The sequence below is a fragment of the Euleptes europaea genome, chromosome 4 (genome assembly GCF_029931775.1).
Source record: "Euleptes europaea isolate rEulEur1 chromosome 4, rEulEur1.hap1, whole genome shotgun sequence".
Lineage (NCBI taxonomy): Eukaryota > Metazoa > Chordata > Lepidosauria > Squamata > Sphaerodactylidae > Euleptes > Euleptes europaea.
This window is the reverse complement of record NC_079315.1, coordinates 11,149,765-11,173,934: the sequence shown is the minus strand read 5'-3', so window position 1 is coordinate 11,173,934 and position 24,170 is coordinate 11,149,765. Positions and strand designations below refer to the sequence as shown.

General features: G+C 47.5%; 1 protein-coding gene across 1 annotated transcript in view; it reads left to right on the top strand.

Moving 5' to 3' along the window:
- Positions 1-14,236, top strand: part of LOC130476478 (uncharacterized) — a 53,058-nt gene extending 38,822 nt beyond the window's left edge. The window contains exons 2-7 of the mRNA XM_056848422.1: positions 52-243; positions 5,346-5,627; positions 8,592-8,807; positions 12,054-12,178; positions 13,136-13,203; positions 14,206-14,236. Coding sequence (XP_056704400.1) covers positions 52-243; positions 5,346-5,627; positions 8,592-8,807; positions 12,054-12,178; positions 13,136-13,203; positions 14,206-14,236 — 914 coding nt within the window. The remainder of the gene's footprint in view (positions 1-51; positions 244-5,345; positions 5,628-8,591; positions 8,808-12,053; positions 12,179-13,135; positions 13,204-14,205) is intronic.
- Positions 14,237-24,170: the final 9,934 nt, after the last annotated feature.

The window sequence follows — 24,170 nt, the reverse complement described above, 5'->3', positions numbered from 1 at the left end:
CCATGTTATCTACCTCCCTTTGCCCTTTCACTTTTTCACTTTGTCTTTCAGGAATGCTGCTTTCTGTAACTGCGGACGAATATGCTTATGCCATTGCTGGCCAGCGTATTACCCTTCCTTGTCCTGGTGTCAATACAAACTCAAATCCGGGCACTGTATCCTGGAAACACAACGGAACAAAAGTTTTAAGATACATAGAAGGGAAACCTTGGCAAGGTAAATCCGAGTTATACCATTCCACACGTATCAGTCAGTCGATCTTTATTGTGGTACGCAACCAGCATGTCAAGTGAGACCGTTATAGCCCCCCCCCAAAATACACAGCCATCAATACAAAACAGTACTTTGCCCCATATACCTAAAAAATACCCCTATAAGACAGAATACATGAACTCAGACCCAGAAAACCTAGAACCCGTTAGTCTTCTTCCTTCTTGAGTTCTTTACGGATCCTAACCGCTGGAGCCAGAAATCTGGCACACGCAAGAGAAACCTGAGGATTTGAATCCACTAAAAGCAGGTTTCCTCACAATCTGGGAGACCAAAAAGTCTCTGTTGCAGGGGTTGTAAATACTTGTCACGAATTTCTTTATGGAACCCACACCCCAACAGGATATGTTCAATAGTTTCCAGTTTGCCAGTACCACATGAACAGATGCACCCTGCCATTGGTACCGTTTTGTAGCGGTCCTCCAGAACCGCCGAAGGGAAGGAATCACATCGGGCCATAGAAAACGCTCTTCCATATGCCGGAACTGTCAAATTCGATAAGTAGGGAACTGGCAATGCCACATATCTCTTCTATGGGGGAGCTAGAAAATATGGAACCATTGCAATATCGTCCTGTCTCTCAGTATCAAACATTCTCTGCTTGACTATGGCCTTTGCTTGGTCCAAGGCCATTATCTGGAGAGACTCAGGTGAGAAACCCAGCATGAACACCTTTTGATGAATGGCTCTGAGCCCAGTGGAACAATGGTTAAGTGGAACAATGGTTAAGTATTAACAAAATAATATCAGAGGTGCGATGACTACATTCCACACATATCCAGCACATGGAAGACGTGTCCATACTTTTCCTAATGAGCATCTTCTCCTTATATTTCTATTTTCTACACAGTTCCCCCCAAAAAAGACAAATACAAAGGTACAGGGAACAGGGAATTCTCCTTAGAGATGCCACAAGCAGAAGAAGGTGTTTATACCTGTGATGGGTCTGGAGAGGAGAGAAATATTCACCTTCACTTTCTGAAAGGTATGTGATGTCAGGGTCTGTCAGTGGCTGCTAGCCATGGTGACTAAAGGGAACATCTATATTCAGAGGCAGTAAACCTCCAGAGCCCAGTGCCAAGGGCAACAACAGAGGAAAGCCTCAGCCTCTATGCCCTGTTATTGGCCCTCCAGAATAACTGGTTGGCCACTGAGCGAGAGAGGGTTGCCAACCTCTGGATGGTGGCTGGAGATGTCCTGGGATTACTACTGATCTCCAGGCGACAGAAATCAGTTCACCTGGAGACAACCAAAGAGGCCATTTTCTCCAGGTGAACTGATTTCTGTCGCCTGGAGATCAGTAGTAATCCCAGGTGGTCTCTATGGCAATATATCCCATTGAAGTCCCTCCCCTCCCCAAACCCTGCCCTCCCCCACCCCAAAAATCACCAGGTATTTCCCAACCTGGAGATGGCAACCCTAGTGTGAGACAGGACACTGGACTAGATTGACCACTGCTCTGATCCAACAGCATTCTTCTTATGTTCTTACTGGAAGGAAGGAAAAGGAAAGGAGGGGCCTTGACTCAGTGGTAGAGCCTTGGCTTGGCATGCAGAAGGTCCCAGGTTCAATCCCCAGCATCTCCCGTTAAAGGGACATGGCAGGTAGGTGATGTGAAAGACCTCTGCCTGAGACCCTGGAGAGCCGCTACCAGTCTGAGTAGACAATACTGACTTTGATGGACCCAGGGTCTGAGTCAGTATAAGGCAGATTCGTGTGAAATGCCAAGTTCTCCTTCATGTTGCCCTTGAGAGAAGGGCAAGGGAGATCCAAGACCAGAAAGGATTCACATGATGGGCTTTCCCCCACCCCCCTTCACAGTGACCGGCTCTCCAGAAGGATATCTCCTGCAAGGTGAGAGTCTAGAACTGCGACTGCATCTTCCTGATCCGAAACCAACCAAAATTGAATGGATTGCACCCCACCATGAGAAAGGCCCTCAACCACGTTGGAGTCGAATGGACAACGATCGGATACTGCAAATTAAGAATCTTCAAGTTCAGGACAACGGGACTTGGCATTGTTCCGTCCATGGACTAATTATCCCCTACAAAGTCACAGTAATAGGTAGGAAAAGCTAAGTCATTGGTATCTAGACAGCAGGAAAATCGTATTACGTAGGAGGTCCTCATTTTCTGAAACCGCTAGCAATGTAGATGCTCCTAATCTTTAAGGTGCGTATGTACCAACAGTTCTCCCTTGCTGGTATTGAGTTTCTCGACTCCTATATTGCCTATTCACACGTTACAACAGGGGTAGAGAATAGGCTTACCAGGTCCTGTTGGTCCATGGGCGGGAGGTTTCTTGAAGTGTGCGGTGCACGCACGCGCCTGGCACAATGCGTCCGCGCACCTGCGCATCTACGTCACTTCCGGTTTACTCGGAAGTGATGTGGACACACTATCAATCTTGGCCGAAACTCTATGAAAACCATAGAGTTTCGGCCGAAGTTGCTAGAGTGTCCACGTCGCTTCCGGGTAAACCCGGAAGCGATGTAGGCTCGTTGTGCATGCGGGCATGCGCACAGTGCCCGCTGGCCCTCAGTTGGTCAGCGGTAAGCCCGGTGGATTGGCGGGATTTTACTCACCACCACTGGGCACTTGGCAACCCTAGTGGGGAACGTCAGGCCCAGGTGCCATAAAAGGCCTGCGAAATCATTTGGTCTGGCCCTTCGTGGGACCTGGCAGATCTCTAACTCAGAAGGATCTAAGACTGGCGATCCACCCCCTCCCGCAGACAGGAATAGCCTCTATTCAAGGCGGATGTGAGTTTGGTTTGCTGAGAAAAGGAACCTTCTTTCCCCCTTGCAGAAGAGTCATTAGCTATGGAGCTGCTAGGACTGCCCAAGAAACTGTGTTAACCCTTTCCCACCCGGGCCGTGGAGAAACATGTTTGCTGCCCTGCCTGAATCTCTTGGGCCTAGCTGGGGACGGCAGACACTTAGAGCCATTTCCGGTAGTGCCTCTTGGCTAAATGTTTGACCAAATATAGCAGTCTAATTTTTAAGTTGATAATTTTGTATGGCCGGCGAATGATGTTATAAATATCCAAATGGCCCTTGGCAGAAAAAAGGTTCCCCACCCCTGCGTTACAAAGTCCACATGTCCACCATGGGTCCTGTTGACCAACATATTCTGGGAGTTCTGTGCTCAGGATTTAATTCCCAGTTGTATGCAGAACTGACTCAGGAGAAGGTGGAGGAAGGCATAAGCCCCCTCTCCCCATATACCATACCCCTGATCTGAACCAGGCCCACATAGGTTTGGGTCATAAGTTTCGAGCACATGTGTGCCAACAGGCCCTGTAGAAGACATTTAGGGGACAGCAGGTTTCGTAATGTGTGAATGGGTGCCCAAAAGGTTGGGTGAAACAAGACCTAAATAAAACCATGAAACATTTATTATAAAGCGCTTATGCACATATTGAAAACAAGCCCATATGGCAACAGATAACTGGGTTGATAATTAAAACCACATGCCAATTAATAATTAAAACCACTTGCCAGCGTGGTGTAGTGGTTAAGAGCAGTGGTTTGGAGCGGTGGACTCTGATCTGGAGGACCGAGTTTGATTCCCCACTCCTCCACATGAGCGGTGGAGGCTAATCTGGTGAACTGGATTTGTTTCCCCACTCCTCCACATGAAGCCAGCTGGGTGACCTTGGGCAAGTCACTCTCTCTCAGCCCCACCTACCTCACAAGGTGTCTGTTGTGGGGAGGGAAAGGTGATTGTAAGCCGGTTTGAGTCTCCCTTAAGTGGTAGAGAAAGTCAGCATATAAAAACCAACTCTTCTTCTTCAAATGTGTTTTGGCCCTCAGGCCTTCCTCAGTGGTCTAATGCAACATATTTTGCACACATAAAATTTGAAAATACAAATGTAATCATTTAGTGTCAGCCCAGGTATGTATTACAACATGTAATCCAAGTGAGCATTGCTACACTATATTTAGAAATGTATAAGCACACATCCAAGGAGTGCAGTTAAAATAATTCTTTCTGGATCAGGCTGGCATAACATTCAAAGTGTGCGCCTCATTTTCAACCTTTTAATTTAGGGCTTTTCGAAGCCCTACGAAGCTGCCATTTCCTCCTGGGGAACTGATCTCTGTAGTCTGAAGATCCATAGTAATTCCGGGAGAACTCCAGAGCCCTACCTGGAGGTTGTGTGTGTGTAAAGTGCCATCAAGTCACAGCCAACTTATGGCGACCCCTTATGGGGTTTTCAAGGAAAGAGACCAACAGAGGTGGTTTGCCAGTGCCTTCCTCTGCACAGCAACCCTGGTATTCCTTGGTGGTCTCCCATCCAAATACTAACCAGGGCTGCCCCTGCTAAGCTTCTAAGAACTGATGAGATCAGGCTAGCCTGGGCCATCCTGGTCAGGGCTACCTGGAGGTTGCTAACCCTATATTTAAGCCTTTTCCAGCACTTTGTTCCTTGCCAAAAAGAGCCCCCCGGACATATCAGTTGCCATTTGAGATAGACATTCGGGTACCCGTATCAGTAAATCTGATCTGTCAGATCAGTAACTAACAACAGCTACTCTGAAAAGGCCTTCAGACACCATAGAATCATAGAGTTGGAAGGTACCACCAGGGTCATCTAGTCCAACCCACTGCACAATGCAGGAAATTCACAACTACCTACCCCCCCACACCCCCAGTGACCCCTACTCCATCCCCAGAAAATGACCAAGATGCCCTCCCTCTAGCATTGCTGACAGATGACCATCTAACCTCTTCTTAAAAACCTCCAGGGAAGGAGAGCTTACCACCTCCCGAGGAAGCCTGTTCCACTGAGGAACCGCTCTAACCCTTTCCTGCCTGCCTGCTTCCCCATTTGCCAAACTTCCGATTAGGTCTTTGATGATGTCGTGAACTTCGTTCTTCTTTTTTTCCATGAATTCACTCTGAAGAAGCTCCTCCTCCTTGTCCTGGCGTTTTAAAAATCCCTAAAATTGGCTTAATGTCCCAATGGGGTCAACAGAACCCTAAGGGGAAAGAGAACTTCCTCAGTAAGTGAAGAAGACAGAAATGAACAATAGACGCATATTTCATTCTCCTCTTTTCTGCTGTCAGGTTTTCTCAAGGCACCAGATGAAGAGATCTTCGCAGCTGTTAATAGCACAGTGACCCTTTCATATGTGTTCAACTTCAATCCCCAAGATGAAAAATATAACACCGTAAAAGTTCACCAGACCCAGGAAACATCAGGGAAGCCCACCTCGCCCAATGGCAGTGGCACTTGTTCTGAGAGAAAGATACCCAAAGTCCAGTTTGAAGATGCTGGGCAGTACCAGTGCCACATCGGACTTGGCCATCGGCCTTTGAATAAGACCACCCATTTGGTAGTGATGAAAGGTAAGAATGAATCTCCTTCCCTTTCTGTGTAGTAGCATGAGGATAATTTAGGAATGTGTACACATGAACACATGAAGCTGCCTTATACCGAATCAGACCCTTGGTCCATCAAAGTCAGTATTGTCTACTCAGACCGGCAGCGGCTACCCAGGGTCTCAGGCAGGGGTCTTGCACATCACCTACCTGCCTGGTCCCTTGAACTGGAGATGCCAGGGATTGAACCTGGGACCTTCTGCATGCCAAGCAGATGCTCTACCACTGAGCCACAGCCCCTCCCCTAAAAGATACTGGCAGCAGTGGGATTCGAACCCATGCCCCCGAAGAGACTGGAGCCTTAATCCAGCGCCTTAGACCTCTTGGCCACGCTACATTTGGGCAGACCATGGAATCTTAAGGGGATGCTTGAATTGATCATAGGAATTGGGGATTGTGAGTAGAACAGCCATCGCAACTTTATGCGTATTTATTATTTATTTGACAAAATGTATACCCCTCCTTTCTACCTTTATCAGGGCCATCCAGGCGGCCTATCACCTCTAAACACAGGCAAGGATCTGTCCAGTTCAACAGTCATCCCCTTCCCATTATTATCCAGAACTTTATTAATGGAATTGCTCCCCCAATAAAAAAGGATTGATCAGTTCAGAAATTTGAAATAACCATTAGAGCAGCAACAAGAGAATTCCAGAGTCCAGCACATTCAGACTTCCTTGTCAACGGAAGAAACAGACGTGGTCATGCCACATTTCCTGAGTTGGAAGGCCCCAAAACCTTAAGGGATCATTGCCCATTAGATTGTTATTTCTTGCTAGAGTCTTCCTTCTGGCTGTTCTTCCTACATCTCAGCCTCAGCTGATGGTGGGAAGGGCTGTCAAGCTGCAGCCAAGTTAAGCGAGACCTTGTAGGGTTTCCAGGGCAAGAGACGAACGTGTGGTTTGCCATTGCCTGCCTCTGTGTAGCAACCTGGCCTGGTGGAACTCTCTGTCGAATGAGACCAGTGCCCCCTTCCCACCAGGTAGAGTTGTCAACCTCCAGGTATTGAACAAATCACTATAGCCAAATACTGAAAAAGTGTAATAAGCATAAGCAAACATCACATAATATACAGTAACTATCAATCCAAGGTAAGTGTCCACAAGAGAGTAACAATCAATCCAAAGGTGAGTGTCTGCAAAAGAGTAACAGTCACAGTCAATCCAGCTTGGAAGTCTTCAAAAGAAGAGAAGGTAAACAGGGATACGATCGTTTCAAGTCTTCCTCAGTCCCGTTTAGTTTGAGTCTTAACAAGTACACTTGTTTCAATGCAAGCTTTCAAAGCCAGTGGTAATAATCTCCCATTGTATCTCATTGTATCCTATTTGGGAACGTTGTTAATTATTGAACTTGTCTGTGCAACCATGTACTGGAGAATGAATATCCTTGTTTGGAAATCATAAGATATGAAATATTAATTCTACATGGTATGCTTCTTTTCTTCATCCCTATGGGAGATTACTACCACTGGCTTTGAAAGCTTGCATTGAAACAAGTGTACTTGTTAAGACTCAAACTAAACGGGACTGAGGAAGACTTGAAATGATCGTATCCCTGTTTACCTTCTCTTCTTTTGAAGACTTCCAAACTGGAGTGTCTTTTGTAGACACTCACCTTTGGATTGATTGTTACTCTCTTGTAGACACTTACCTTGGATTGATAGTTACTGTATATTATGTGATGTTTGCTTATGCTTATTACACTTTTTCAGTATTTGGCTATAGTGATTTGTTCTGTACTTATTTTCTAACCTTAGGTACTAGTACAGAGGTGTTAATCTTTGATTACTTAACCTCCAGGTATTAGCTGGAGATCTCCTGCTATTGCAACTGATCTCCAGCTGACAGACGCAAGTTCACCTGGAGAATATGGCCGCTTTGGCAGTTGGACTCTATGGCATTGAAGTCCCTCCCCTCCCCAAACCCCACCCTCCTCAGGCTCTGCCCCCAAAACCTCCTGCAGGTGGTGAAGAGGGACCTGGCAACCCTACCGCCAGGCAAGCTGCAAACAACTCATAGCCCTGAGGGCCCTTACCCAGAGAGGGAGGCAGCAGGGGACCCAGGAGCAGCGGCCGGTCCAGCAGGGCAGGCAGTGACAGACCCCAGCCAAGTGGTGACTGCCATTGTTTCTAGAGAGGTGGGAGACCTCGAGAGCCTGGTGACAGCCCATAGGAAGGAAGGGCGGCCGCCGGGAAAGGCCAGGGAAAGAAAACGGAGGAGGGAGGCTGGGCCTGACACCTGCTAGGGCTGCCAGCTCCGGGTTAGGAAATACCTGGAGATTTGGGGGGCAGAGCCTGAGGAGGGCGGGGTTTGGGGAAGGGAGGGACTTCAATTCCATAGAGTCCAACTGCCAAAGCGGCCATATTCTCCAGGTGAACTTGCGTTTGTCGGCTGGAGATCAGTTGCAATAGCAGGAGATCTCCAGCTGGTACCAGGAGGTTGGCAACCCCCTTTAAAGCCCAGGAGGGAGTGCAAAAGAGAGTGGGTATCCCCTGAGAGTGGGTATCCAGCCTCTTTTTTTCACTTCTAGGAAGAGGCGGGGCCGAACCCTGACTGGGGCCACAGATGGTATATAAGAGAGGATTCCATGCTGGGTGGGGTTGCCAACCCTAAAGGGGGGCCTTGTGGTGTAGTGTCCCCCCCGCACTCCTGTTTCCCCACTCCTACACATGAAGCCAGCAGGGTGACCTTGGGCTAGTCACAGCTCTCTCAGCCCCACTTACCTGTCTGTTGTGGGGAAGGGATGGGAAGGTGATTGTAAGCCGGTTTGATTCTTCCTTAAGTGGTAGAGAAAGTTGGCATATAAAAACCAACTCTTCTTCTTCTACTTCTTCTTAATAAGGAGGGAGGGTTGGCTAAGATGAAGCGAAAAAGCTGGCTGGACCCAACCCATGATTTCCCTGCACATTTCCCTTTCTTGTCTTCCCTGCAGTCTTTGCCAACCACACAGGACCGCTCCTTGAAGACGACCGGATCAGCCTTTGCTGCATCATCTCCGCTCCTCTCCCGCCGAGGGCTGTGTTGCGCTGGGATGCTGCGAACGCAAGCACAGATGTCCCCCACTGCCTCGTGATCCGAACGGCAGGTCTGCGGACGTGCAGCCTCATAGTGGCGGGGGAAGTGAAGATCAACATGAGCTACGCTGTGGGTATGATCCAAAGGGAGTAGCCGTGTTCGCCCATTGCAACCCATGCATCTTGAGGCACCTAAAACCACAGCAGTTGTGTTGATTTTCTTTAAAATACCTACAACTGCCTTAGACAAAAGTAGGGTTGCCAACCTCCAGGGACTATCCAAATAGAGACACTTCTGTGTAAATACCAAAACTTGTACAGAAAGGCAATCCAAACCAATGGTTAACAAATATAAATGAACTTTGTTAACAAGAAAGGTAAGTATCCCTAATGGGAACCAACATGATGTAACTAGAGAGACGTGTCTCCAAGCTACAAGAATGACATTGGGAGGGTCCATTAAGTGCATAAGAAAAATGCAGTAAGAAAAGGAAGTTAAAAAAAAACCAGATACGTTTATAAGGCTGTTACTGCACTTGTATTCCCAGCGATGTATTAAGAGTTTGAAAACAGCCTTAGATCAGAATTGGGTTGGGATGTCCCGGATTTGAATAGCTATTACGCCGCTTTTCAATTAAAGTCATTATTAGAGATAGGAGAAGAAAGTGACCAGAAATGGGTTAGATTTGAAAATAAGATTAACAGTGACATAGGAAGATTTGGCATTTTCTCAAAGGTCATAAGTAAAGATTTAAAATTAACCATAGGGCCCAGACGCACAGCACTAGAGGTATGGAATAAATGGCAACCTTTATGGTTAGGAAGGACCTCAAGATGGGCACCTCTAGAGACTATGCACACCGAAATGAGGGAATGTAAATGGTGGGAAACCCTAAGGTCAAAAGGATACTATAGACTGGGTGATATGTACAGAGAAGGAACCCTAAAACCTCTACAGGAGATAGTAGAAGAGATAGGCAAGCAACATTGGTTAAAAACAACAGGCCTTTACAGAAGGGTTAAAATGATTAATGAAAAAGGGGAAATATGGTCAGAGGTACCAATGGAAGAAATATATAAAGAAATGCAAAAATCAAAACAAGGATTGGCAGGAAAAATCTACAGGAAAATGATATCAAATAAAGATAAGACAATGTCATATTTACAAAAAACTTGGAGCAAGGAAGGTCAGATATCAGAAAACACAGCAGATAAAATTATGAAAGGATTAGAGGGAATTAAAGTGATTAAATTTAATGAATTGGAACACACATTTTTCACAAAATGGTACAAAACACCAGCGCAATTAGCGAATATGTTTCCAGGACTAAGCCCCATGTGCTGGCACTGTAGACAATCTAAGGGATGGTTCTCCCACATGTGGTGGGAATGCCCAGAGGTTAGGGACTTTTGGACACAAATACTAAAAATTATAAGGAGAATATGTAAAGTATCCCTAACCGTAGATTTTAAGCTAATATTAATGAGTACAACAGGGAACTCGGGGGTAAACAAGAGGGACCAGGCCACATTCAAGGCTATGTTATTAGCAAGCAAAGCAGTAATAGCTCTGGGTTGGAAGGATAAAAGTAAATGGACTATAGAAATCTGGCACAGCTATCTGTTTGAATTTATACAGTCGGATATCGTCGAGATGATGCGTCAGAAGACTTCATGGGAAGATAAGAACAGGGAAATCATGAGTAGAGGGGAGACCTATTTAGAGTGGATATCAATGGAATGAAGAAAAGACATTCGGTGGAAGATTCAGACTTTGTGCCCGTGGCTGGGGTTAAGAGACTAAAAATTATAAGTAGAAGGAGTGGGGTTAGGGAGGGGGATGGGTGGGATGGAAGGGAATGAGAAAAGTACGTTATACAAACAATGTATGTAGAAAAAGAAATATATATTTGAAACTTGTATAAAAAGAAATAAAAAAAGAGTTTGAAAACATTATAAAAAATACTGTTCGCACTTTGTTTGGCCCCTCTAGCTGTGAAGACGTTTTCCAATCATTTATAAGACGTGGTATCCAAAAACCCTTTTAAAGCGATGTTTTTTATAACATTTTCAAACTCTTAATACATCGCTGGGAATACAAAGTGCGGTAATTCAGTAGGTTCACAAAGAGGAACTGATGAAGAACTGAAACGGCAGTCTTCTTCCTCTCGGACCTAAGGGCTTACTTACCCGTGATCCCTGTGAACAAAAAAGGAAGACATTATTATATTATTATTATATTATCATTGGACACATTGATTTTGGATACACAACTTTGTGTGTTCTTGTTGTTGTGACCATTTTTGTAATAAGTACTTGTATATAGACTTACCCTTCTTGTTAACAAAGTTCATTTATATTTGTTAACCATTGGTTTGGATTGCCTTTCTGTGCGCATTCCAGTAGAACCTCCAGGTACTGGCTGGAGATCTCCTGCTATTACAACTGACCTCCAGCCGATAGAGATCAGTTCACCTGGAGAGAATGGCCGCTTTGGCAATTGGACTCTATGGCATTAGAGTCCCTGCCCTCCCCAAGCCCCACCCTCCTCAGGCTCCACCCAAAAACACCCTCCCACCGGTTGTGAAGAGGGACCTGGCAACCCTAGACAAGAGGTAGCTCACAATGCCAAAAATGGCAAGGACATATATGCTGGCCGAGGCTTCCATGGGCCAGAAGCCACTTTGACAGACCCACGTGGGTTTCACAACCACTGTGCGTCTCTCTTCTTGTCCTCCCTGTTTAGGGTTGCCAACTCAATGTTGGGAAATTCCTGTAGATTTGGGGGTGGAGCCTGGAGAGGGCAGGGCTTCAGAAGGCAGTCCATCTTCACCCAGAATCTATGATATACCATAGAGTAGGGGTGTCAAACTGCTTTGTTACGAGGGCCGGATATGACAGAAATGTCACTTGGTCGGGCCGTGCCATGCCTAACCAGGGGGAGGTGACTGCTCGCGGACCGGATAAGAGCTCTCAAGGGGCCGGATGTGGCCCGCAGGCCATATGTTTGACACCCCTGGCATAGTGTCTGCCCTCTGAAGCTGCCGCTTTCTCCAGGGGAGCTGATCTCTGTAGTAGGGTTGCCAGGTCCCTTTTCATCACTGGTGGGACGTTTTTGGGGGCGGATCCTGAGGAGGGTGGGTTTTGGGGAGGGGAGTGACTTCCATGCCATAGAGTCCAATTGCCCAAGCAGCCATTTTCTCCAGGGGAACTGGCCTGTATCGGCTGGAGATCAGTTGTAATAGCAGGGGAACTCCAGCTAGTGCCCGGAGGTTGGCACCCTACTCTGTAGTCTGGAGATCAGTAGTAATTCCAGGAAATCTCCAGGCTCTGCCTGGAGGTTGGCAACCCTGTTTCAACTCTATCTTTTTTTCCTACAGAAGCGGCAGTGGGACAGATTCAATTCCCTCCAACTAACGTGGTCTTGGGAGCGGGGGTGCCATTCGTGCTGCTGATTCTCCTAAGCGTCTGTTTGTTCGTCTACATAGCTATAAAACGGAAGAAGGTGAGCCTTTGGATGTTGATAGGGTTGCCAGGTCCCTCTTAGCCACCGGCAGGAGGTTTTAGGGACAGAGCCTGGGGAGGGCGGGGTTTGGGGAGGGGAGGGGAGGGACTCCAATGCCATAGAGTCCAATGGCCAAAGCGGCCATTTTCTCCAGGGCAACTGATCTCTTATCGGCTGGAGATCAGTTGTAATGGCAGGAGATCTCCAGCTAGTACCTGGAGGTTAAGCAATCAAACAAATTATCGAGTGCCAAACGTATAGTTAAACAACCACAAAAGCACTACTGGCAATAAATACACGATGCATAATATGCCAAGTGAATCTATTAAGCAAGTCTTATAACAACAACAAGCATTCCAACAGTTGTCATAAGTGGTACATGACGCAAATTTTCTTCCAAAAAAAGTATAATCTTTACAAAATGCAGTATGTCAATCTGGTACAAAGTTCATAGTTGCCAATATAATGGGTGTCCGGTAAATCTTGTCATCTCAGCAAGCCATCCATTTACTACAGGAGGTTATACAACTAAGTGTGGAACATATGTTCCATGAAATAACTTTTCATAGGATTGCCTTTATTGAAGAAGCTGCTGCGAAATGGGAAGATTTACCGGATACCCATTATATTGGCAACTATGAACTTTGTACTTGATTGACATACTGCATTTTGTAAAGATTATACTTGTTTTGGAAGAAACTTTGCGTCATGCACCACTTATGACAACTGTTGGAATGCTTGCTGTTGTTATAAGACTTGCTTAATAGATTCACTTGGCATATTATGCATTGTGTATTTATTGCCAGTACCTGGAGGTTGGCAACCCTAGATGTCGATGATTGGAAAAGGGGAGGCAGAGAGTCTCACCCGGATGCAGAAGCTAGTGGGGACTGGAAAGTGCGTAAGAGAACGCGGAAAAAACTCTTGGGGTTTTTTTTCTTCTTCTTCTTTCGGCAGCAGCGGGTGGAGAGGATGATCCAGGCAAAGCAACATTTGCTTGCAAAGAGGACCTGCCAGTGTCAAAGGTAAGCGAGAGCCAAGGCATCATAGCTCTGTGACCAAAGCAGACAAATATATGTGGTGTGGGCCCGGTTGGAGGCCCCTGTCCCTACTCGCAGTCACGTGTGAGCAGGGCCGGTGCTACCATTAGGCAAACTAGGCAGTCACCTAGGGCGCAGACCTCAGAGGGGCGCAGAACTGGCCTGAGGGGCACAGTTTCAAACAGATCATTTTCTTAAAAAACATGCAGCTGACAATTTACATTTTTTTTTATTTTAAGATAAGTCTAGATCAGGGGGTGGGGAACGTCAGGCCCAGGGGCCGTTTAAGGCCCGTGATATCATTTGGTCTGGCCCTTTGTGGGTCCTGGCAGATCTCTAGCTCAGAAGGATCTAAGACCGGTGATCCTCCCCCTCCCGCGGACAGGAATAGCCTCTGTTCAAGGCAGATGTGAGTTTGTTTTGCAAAGAAAAGGAACCTTTTCCACCCCTTGCAGAAGAGTCGTTAGCTATGGAGCTGGTAGGACCGCCCAAGAAACTGTGTTAACCCTTTCCCACCCAGGCCGTGGAGAAACTTATTCCCTCTGTACTACAGAGGGCTGGGGGCGGAAGTGGCGACAATGGAGGGGTTAAAGGGGGCAGGGCCAGAATGCGAGGGCGGGTGGGGGGAGTTCTTAGCCAGTGTGTCCTCATTTCACCCCTGCAGGCAGAGGTAGAAGGAGCCAGCTGTAGAATTCGGCCCCGACCATGCGGAGCAGGAGCAACTCTGGCATGTGGCTGGACAGACCATCCTGTGCCACCAGGTGGGCGAGTGTGCCACTGGTTGGATGCCTGCCTGCTTGCCCACGCCAGGGGGGTGTCATCTGGGGCAGCTGCCTGCTTGGGGCTGGGTCGGCTAATTTTTAAGTTGATAATTTTGTATGGCCCGCAAATGATGTTATAAATATCCAAATGGCCCTTGGCGGAAAAAAGGTCCCCCACCCCTGGTCTAGATTTTAGAGAATGCATGTCACTGTTTTTCTTTTCCAGGGAGCAGAGCAACGATTACTACCACACCTGAGATCCAGCGGCGACTCTGCTTGTGACTCCTAACCCGTCAGCTCATTTCACTGTCTTCTCTGGTCGTTTTACCTATCTGAACAATGCAGCCGCATGACAAAACAGAGACACTCTGAATGTAAACGTGGATACAAACACCTGATCTAACCTTCTCTCGAATAATTATATAATAGCAGTATATGCGTGAGAAGGCAGTTTTGCCCAAAGGCTTCCAATCTGTTCCACTTTATCCTCACCGAAGGTCTCGCTCAAAAACCCACGGTGTGCAGGCAACGGGTACGTTGCTTCATTGACTCAAACTTGCTCACAGGTTTTAGAATCCCAGTTCCCCTTTAATAGCAAGCTGCCTGCCCGATCCCTCTGTGACATCACAGCAACTGACCAATGGCTGCAGGGGCTGTTACCCCCCTCACACACACACACACACACACACACACACACACACACACACACACACGCCTGCTCTGGCTATAGGGTTGCCAACCTCCAGGTGGTGGCAGGAGATCTCCCACTATTACAACTGATCTCCAGCCGACAGACATCAGTTCACCTGGAGGAAATGGCCACTTTGCCAATTGGACTCTATGGCCATTTATACAGGGTCAATTTTGATGATTGCTCAAAGCTTTTTTTTTAAATGCGCCCTTTAAAATGCCTATTCACGGTCCCGATGAAAAAGGAGAAATTCCACCCCACCCCCTGCTTCTTCGTTCCTTCCATTAGCCAACCCCCGTTTGCATAGCTAACATGCGGCTGTCATTTTGCATGGTTCCTTGAGGGGATGCTTTGAGACAGGGGCGGAGCAAACACAAAAGGTTGCGTTAAAGGGGCTCTTAAGAAATGCGAAGCAGGTATGCGCCCGCTTCGCAGTCACTTCCTGAATGACGGTTCAGCGTGAAAATCTCAAAATATTATGCAGGGAATTCAGCCTGGAACACGCTGCTAATTACCAAGCATAAATGGTCTATGGCATTGAATTCCCTCCCCTCTCCAAACCCTGCCCTCCTCAGGCTCCACCCCCAAAATATCCAGGTATTTCCCAACCCAGAGCTGGCAACTCTATCTGACTAACGGACAGCAGTAGCGATCATGAACGATTCACGTGTCAGTCATAGATGTTTAGAATGCATTTGCTTATAAACGCTCAATTTAAAAAAATTAAACTGTTCGCATATTTTCACCAGCGAATTAATCCGTTGCTTCCAGGCACTGCTGCTTCTGACATATTTTCCTTCTTGTGTGTTTGAAAAATTGCAAAGAGCAGCAGCTGGAAAATGACCTTGGGCTCATGTTTTCCTGATGTGGGTCCAGTCAGATGGGATTATAAGATTTCTCGATAGTTTTCATAGCAAGAACCCTGGTTTCGTAGCCAGAAATGTGGCGGTGATGAGGCAGAATGGTGCATGAGTGAGGGGAAGAGGGCAGCCGGTAGGAAATTGATGGGGGGAAAACAGCCAAGACCTGAGCACAAGTAGGCCTTTATTAAATATAATCGACTAAAACTTCACATTTCTGCACATTTTTAAAATAGATGCCAAGCGTCCATGGGTTTGTCAGCCTTCCCTGCGCGTTTGCTCCTGAGAATTAGAATGCAGCAAGGCATGATCAGATTTACTTATTTCGGAGCAAATGGAGTCTGATTTTTTTTTTCTTGGCATTTCTTGGTTCCCAGAACCAATGGGTTAAAATTAAATCAAAGGAGTTTCCGTCTAGACATTAGGAAGAATCTTCTAACAGTTGCAGCAGTTCCTCAGTGGAACAGGCTTCCTCGGGAGGTGGTGAGCGCTCCTTCCCTGGAGGTTTTTAAGAGGCTAGATGGCCATCTGTCAGCAATGCTGATTCTATGACCTTAGGCAGATCATGAGAGGGAGGGCACCTGGGCCATCTTCTGGGCATGGAGTAGGGGTCACTGGGGGTGTGTGGGGGAGGTAGTTGTGAAATTCCTGCATTGTGCAGGGGATTGGACTAGCTGACCCTGGTGGTCCCTTCCAACTCTATGATTCTATGGTTCAGTTTCCGGCACCTCCAGTTTAAAAGATCAGGTAGCAGGTGATGAAGCAGCTTGAACAGCCCAGGCTAGCCTGAGCTTGTCAGAGCTCGGCTGCTAAGCAGGGCTAGCCCTGGTTAATACTTGGACTGGAAACCTCCAAGGAAATCTAGGGTTGCTGTGCAGAGGCAGCGGCGAACCACCTCTGAACATCTCTTGCCTTGAAAAGCCCATAAAGGATCACTGTAAGTTGGTTGCAACTTGATGGAGGGTGAGAGATTCAGAACAGATACAAGGAAGAATTTCCTCACACAACGCATAGTTGAACTGTGGAACTCCCTGCCCCAGGATTTGGTGATGGCTGCCAACTTGGAAGGCTTTAAGAAAGGAGTGGACATGTTCATGGAAGATTGTCAAAATAGATACTAGTCATGATGCATACTTACCCTCTCTAGTATCAGAGGAGCATGCCTATTAGGTACTGTGGAACACAGGCAGGACAATGATGCTGCAGTCGTCTTGTTTGTGGGCTTCCTAGAGGCACCTGGTTGGCCACACAGTGAATAAACTGCTGGACTTGATGGACCTTGGTCTGGTCCAGTAGGGCTTTATGTTCTTATGTCCTTAATTATCAGTACAGGTAGGAAAAGTTGAAGGCAGCAGGAAAAGAGGAAGACCCAACATGAGACGGATGGACTCCACAAAGGAAGCCACAGCCCTCAGTCTGCAAGACCTGAGCAAGGCTGTTAACAATAGGATGTTTTGGAGAACATTGATTCATAAGGTCGCCATGAGTCGGAAGCGACTTGAGGGCACTTAACACAGTAGGTGATGCGAAAGAAGCCAGCCTGAGTTTGGCCTTGGTCTATCAAGGTCAATCTGCTCTGCTTTCACTGGCAGCAGTGGACTCTAATCTAGAGAACCGGGTTCGAGTCCCCACTCCTCCACATAAAGCCTGCTGGGTGACCTTGGGCCGGTCACAGCCTTCTCTGAACTCTCTCAGCCCCACCTCCCTCACAGGGCGTCTGTTGCAGGGAGAGGAAGGAAAGGCGCTTATAAGCCAGTTTGATTCTCCTTAAGAGGTAGACAAACCAACTCTTCTCCTTCTTCTTCTGGGGTCCCCACTCCCTGGCAGAGATCTTTCACATCACCTCGTACCTAATATTTTAAGCTGGAGATGCTGGAGTGTGAACCTGGGACTTTCTGCGTGCAGAGCAGATGCCCTACCACTGGGCCACATCCCCTCCCACTAAATGGAAACTGAAAGTTCAGGGAAAGAGGAATCTTCAGGATGGGTGAAGAGGGCATGGTACAGCATTGAACTGCAGTGTAGGCCCTAGGAGTGCTAGAAGATGCTTGTCTCGTCCTTGCATCGCTCACCTTCTGAAAGTACCCCTGTAGTTCTAATTGCTCCTCTGCATGCATTTTGCACACTGTAACCAGCACACAAATGTATCGACAGCTACTCTGCAGTCCCTGCTTCGTCTGGTCCACGTGGGCAGAGCTTTGTATTGAATCTAGCTTTTCGGAAATTGCAAACTTTCAAGCCAAATTAGTCTTTTTCTTGGTATCGATGTTTAGAATAAGAATAAAATGGATTATATCTCGCTCAAGAGTCAGCGCCTTGTTTTGGGTGTTAATATAGGGAAATTTATCATTTTTCCCATGAAGAATCATGACATTGAAGCAGTCACCCAGCCTGGTAATATTTCAGGGCAAAGAAGTATCTGGAAACAAATTAAGTTTATGTTGGGTGCCTGGATGCAAAATCAGGCGTATAAACTCACAAACCACAGAATTAGTAGACTAACAATGGCCTTTTATGCAGGGACGTTTCCCCGCGGTCACCCCTGCCGACTGCTTCGGGGCATCCTTTTGATTAGGCATGCCTTTTCCGTCCGTCAGAGGTCGCCTCGCTCTCCCCATGCATTTGCCCGTGTTTTCCAGATGCCGTTTTAGCCAGAATCTGGAAAATGAGGGCAAAACGTGTGGGTAGAGCGAGGCGACCTCTGACGGGTGGAAAAGGCATGCAGAATCAAAATGAAGCCCTGAAGCAGTCGGTGGGGGTGACCGAGGAGAAACGTCCCTGCATAAAAAGCCAAGTAAAACTTTAACTGAGCTGGAAATGGAAAGTTTAAAAAAAAATTGTAATTGCAGTCCCCAAACAGAAAAGAAAATAGAAAATATTACTGGCAAGTCTACACATAAGCATCTATAAAAGCTTTCCAAATATCTCAGAATATGTCCATATGCAATTGTGGTCTACATGCCGTATGTTCAAATGCTGATAAGGCTGTAAGTCCATTGAGCTGGAAGCGGAAAGTGAAAGATACTGATTTAAGTGTTCAGCCCTTCGTGCATAGAATATCGCACTGGAAAGCATTTCCCCGCAATGGAAGTTGTCGCGTTTGAGGTATCTTTACACCAGGACTGCACGCTCTTTCAAGCAGCTGCTGCCACAGTAATCTGCATAGCTCAACGGTCTGCCAATTGGCTGTAGAAGAGCATCGTAGAGATTCCCGTCCTTTGCGGTTACCTGTGCATAAACCCCATAATAGTCCAGGACTTAGAGTGCATACGGAGCTTTCGGCATCCAAAGCGCTGTGCATTCATCGTTGCTGCAATGTCTACAACAGCCCTGTGAAGTGGGCCAGTATTACAATCCCTGTAGAGCAGACGGGGACTGAGGCTGAGCTTGAGTGGGTTGCTTAAGGTGATTTTGTGTGGAGAGGAGATCCACAGCACTCTGGATCTGAGTTCATTCACACAGCCGCTATACTTCCAAAAGGAATCAGCCCACTCAGCTATCCATTCCCCACTGTATCACTGGTGATTTCTTAAATCTTAGATATGTCCCCCTTTAGAAGAAGAAGAGTTGGTTTTTTATATGCCGACTTTCTCTCCCACTTAAGGGAGACTCAAACCGGCTTACAATCGCCTTCCCTTCCCCTCCCCACAACAGACACCTTGTGAGGTAGGCAGGGCTCAGAGAGCTCTAAGAGCGCTGTGACTAGCCCAAGGTCACCCAGCTGGCTTCGTGTGGAGGAGTGGGGAAACAAACCCAGTTCACCAGATTAGCCTCCGCCGCTCGTGTGGAGGAGTGGGGAACCGAACCCGGTTCTCCAGATCAGACTCCACCGCTCCAAACCACCCCTCTTAACCATTATGCCACGCTGGCTCTCTTTACCCATCATCTTTGAACACATGAAGCTGCCTTATACTGAATCAGACCCTTGGTCCATCAAAGTCAGTATTGTCTACTCAGACCGGCAGCGGCTCTCCAGGGTCTCAGGCAGAGGTCTTTCCCATCATCTACTTGCCTAGTCCCTTTAACCGGAGATGCCCGGGATTGAACCTGGGACCTTCTGCATGCCAAGCAGATGCTCTACCACTGAGCCACGGCCCCTCCCCTAACACATGAAGCTGCCTTCTACTGAATCAGACCCTCGGTCCATCAAAGTCAGTATTGTCTACTCAGACCGGCAGCGGCTCTCCAGGGTCTCAGGCAGAGGTCTTTCCCATCATCTACTTGCCTAGTCCCTTTAACCGAAGATGCCCAGGATTGAACCTGGGACCTTCTGCATGCCAAGCAGATGCTCTACCACTGAGCCACGGCCCCTCCCCCTAAACAACAAACCCCCAAATCTTTAAGGAAAATAGCCCACCACCACCCCACAGCTATGAGAGCGCGCAATATTCTAAATGTGAGCGCACGGCAGCCTTACATAATGGCATTAGGATGCTTTTTTTGAAAAAAAATAAATATTCGGTCCCTTCCTAATAACTCCTAGCATCGCATGTGCCTTTTTTTTCTTCATGGCTGCAGAACACTGACTTGACATTTCCAGCGAGCTGTCTCGCTTGACCCGGGGATTTCTTTCCTAAATTGGTTACAGCCAATTCAGAACCCATCAGCCTAAGATGTGTGTGCCGGGGGATTAGCGGTCCCCGTGTGCCTTCATTTGCATTTATCAACAGAGAAGCTCATCTGTCATCGTGTTGCTCACTCATCCGGGATGGAGAGATTCATCTGGAGCTCTTGGCAAGCTGTCCCGATGTTGCCGTCTTGAATGACAAGGTGTCCATTTCCCCCCCCCTTTCCTTCCACATGTCCCCTTGCCAATCCGTCCCCGTTTCTGGCTGGTCCCCCGTTTCTCTCTCCTTCCTAACTCCCACCAAGAGCATGGTTTGTTTTGGGGTTTTTTTGGTCCTCTGTCTCTTAACAACACTCTCAAACCTCACAGGGCCGTGATGAGTCAAAAGGAAGGAAGCAAGGCTTGGATCTTCAGAAATAAACTGGGTCAGGGGAGGAACAATGAAGTCCAGTCATTCCATATTTCCCCCTTTTCAGATACCTGAAGCCAGCGTGGTGTAGCGGTTAAGAGCGGTGGTTTGGAGCGCTGGGTTCTGATCTGGAGAACCGGATTTGATGCCCCACTTTTCCATATGAGACCTGCCGGGAGACTAGGGTTGCCAGGTCCCTCTTTGCAACCAGTGGGAGGTTTTTGGGACGGAGCGTGAGGAGGGTGGGCCTTGGGGAGGGCAGGGACTTCAATGCCATAAAGTCCAATTGCCAAAGAGGCCATTTTCTCCAGGTGAACTGATCTCTGTCGGCTGGAGATCAGTTGCAATAGCAGGAGATCTCCAGCTGGTACCTGGAGGGTGACCTTGGGCTAGTCACAGTTCTCTCCGGACTCTCACGAGGTGCCTGTTGTGGGGAGGGGAGGGGAAAGAGATTGTAAATTGCTTTGAGACTCCTTACGGTAGAGAAAAGCAGGGTATAAAAACCAACTCATCTTCTTCAGCGAAGTATGAACGCCATGGGCGCCACCTTCCAAATCAGCCATTTTCTCCAGGGCAACCGATCTCTGTAATCTGGAGATCAGCTGTAGCAGTGGGAGATCTCCAGGCGCCGCTAGGAGGTTGGCAACCCTACCCATCCGTTAACCAACTTTCCCCTCACCTCCTGATCCTGCCCACTGCCTTAGAGGTGGCCCTTTCGGTAAGGTCAGGTGGCTTGGGGGGGGGATGACAGAGCACGAGACGAGAGCCGCGATCCGGAAGGTCTCAAGGACTGGGGAAGCAAAGCTCTGCGCCTTCCTTCGGGGCCAGCCCTCTGAGGATAAACAGCACTGCTGCTCCATAATCCCACAAATAGCCACTGGGCGAAGCCGATTACCAGCCCTGCGTGCGGGAGAAAAGAAAACGGCGGTGGCGAGGGCTTGGCCACTGTGGCCAAGGAATGGTAATGGGTTCTTGTAGGCTCTCCGGGGGTGTGTGACCGTGGTCTTGGTATTTTCTCTCCTGACGTTTCGCCAGCAGCTGTGGCAGGCATCTGCAGAGGAGTCACACTGAAGGACAGTGTCTCTCAGTGTCAAGTGTGTTGGAAGAGTAATATATATAGTCAGAAGGGGGTTGGGTTTGAGCTGAGTCGTTGTCCTGCAAAAGTATCAAAGGTAATGTGCTAATCGTTGTCCTGTAAGTATCCAGATAATGTGCTAATGAAGGTGTGGTATGTTAATGTGGAACCATTGTATCCTGAAGTGATCTGTTAACATGTGGAATCCAATGCTAATCCGCATGGCTATCGTGGACTGTAGTCTTTGTTAGTCTGGAGGTTTTCAGGACGGGAAGCCAAGCCTTATTCATTCTTAAACTCTCTTCTTTTCTGTTAAAGTTGTGCTGATGTTTATGAATTTCAATGGCTTCTCTGTGCAATCTGACAAAATCGTTGGTAGAATTGTCCAGCCTTTCAGTGTCTTGGAATAAGACCCGGTGTCCTGTTTGGGTCAGTCCATGTTCAGCCACTGCTGATTTCTCGGGTTGGCCAAGTCTGCAGGAATGGTAATGTTTCTTAATGAATTCCTTAATGGGTTTCTCCCTTAATGGGTTTGAGTGTCGGGAAATGGTTTTGTCTGCGCGCCCATAAGGGCTGGAAGAGGTGGCCATTCCATCCTGCCTAGCTGAAGGGAACTGATCTGTGTGTGTGAAAAGGAAGCACAGTGTTTGGGATGCTGGATTCTGGAAGAGACAGGGATTGAGGAGCAGGCAGGTGCTGCCTGAAGGCTGAAACAACTTAAGGCAGGGGTGTCAAACATAAGGCCCAAGGGCCGGATCCGGCCCCTTGAGAGCACTTTATCCTCCCCGCGAGCCAGCTGAGGCAGCCACCACCACCCCGTTCTCGATCTGGGCTGGCGAGGCATGGCCCGGCCAAGTGACATTTATTTCATCTCCGCCCCTCGTAGGGTTGCCAGGTCCCTCTTCGCCACCGGCAGGAGGATTTTGGGACGGAGCCTGAGGAGGGCGGGGTTTGGGGAGGGGAGGGACTTCAACACCGTAGAGTCCAATTGCTGGCTTCATGTGGAGAAGTGGGGAAACAAATCCAGTTCACCGGATTAGCCTCCGCCGCTCATGTGGAGGAGTGGGGGATCGAACCGGGTTCTCCAGATTAGAGTCCACCGCTCCAAACCACCGCTCGTAACCACTACACCACGCTGACAGAGGTCAAATGCCATACAATTTTGTTACCTCCTATCTACCTTATACTTCCTATCAAGGATTAGCCACATTAGATTATTTTTCAAATGGATTACTTACTCTTCTATTCAAACATTGTTTTTTTATAATACAGATAATACAAAGTATTATATCAAGATTAATGATTGTTGATTCCTCTTCAATTCCATATATTCTTATAAAAAAAAAAGGTTTGTTTTAAATTTCCTAGATTCTATTCAATTCAAGCGCTGCTTTCCCTGGACGTCCCTTCAAGACTCGTAAAGATCACCCATCCCTGAAACCCTAACCAACTTCCTCTTTTCTCTTAGTTCTTGTATGCTTTCCGTGGGTATGTCCATTGGTTGAAATATATTTCTTGTTTTACTATTTTTATTCTTTAATAAAACCCATTTAATTGTAGAACTGCCTGTTCATTTGAGAGTTTTCGCCCAAGAGTATCCTGGTATACATAGATTATTGATCCCAGTTACTCCCTCTTACTCTGTCTCCCCAGCTAATTCCCCCAAACTCATGGAGACTGCATACTTAGGGTAACACTACAACTCCAAGGGGTGCAGCGTGTTTTTTTTTTTTTGCAACAAACATGCATTTCTGTGCAAAGCCCCTGTGTTACGAAAGACTGAAGTCTATATCATTGGCATAGAGAACTCCAACCTGCGTTAGAAATGCAAGCCACGTCCAAGATGCAGGTTTTAAATGCAGGGCTTTTTGAAAATGTTTTACACGTATTCCCTTTTTCCGGTACTGATCAAAGAAGGTCAGAAAGGAATGAATCATTTCCACCGGAAACCTTAAATGACTCTAAAAGACCATCCCGAAACTGGCAGGCGATACGGTGCAGAACTGGCTCGGGAGCTGGCTAGACCAAAAACTGGGGGCGGGGGGGTCATGTTGGATCCCAAGTTTATTTCTTCTGCTGAAGACGAGGCTGTGATGTCCCGCTCCCATCAACCACATGCAGCCCCTGTGAGTCATCCTCCCTCTCAAGGGGAGAGCGCTCCCTGGTCCCTCTGAGTCAGCAATGTCTGAGTGACCATGGGTGAGGTTCCCCCCCTTACATCCCCAAATCTTCAGGGAGGAGCAAGCTGGATGCTCCAGCCTCTTTCCTTTCCTCTTTATCCTACAGTGAAATGTCTGTGGATGTTCTTTTCTTTAATGCACTTGTGTAGATTAAATGTGTACATTTAATGTACTGGTGCAGTGGTTAAGAGCAGTGGTTTGGAGCGGTGGACTCTGATCTGGAGAACCGGGTTTGATTCCCCACCCCTCCACTTGAGTGGCAGAGACTAATTTGGTGATCTGGATTTGTTTCCCCGCTCCTCCACACAAAGCCAGCTGGGTGACCTTGGGCTAGTCACAGTTCTCTTAGAGCTCTCTCAGCCCCACCTACCTCACAGGGTGTCTGTTGTGAGGAGGGAAGGTGATTATA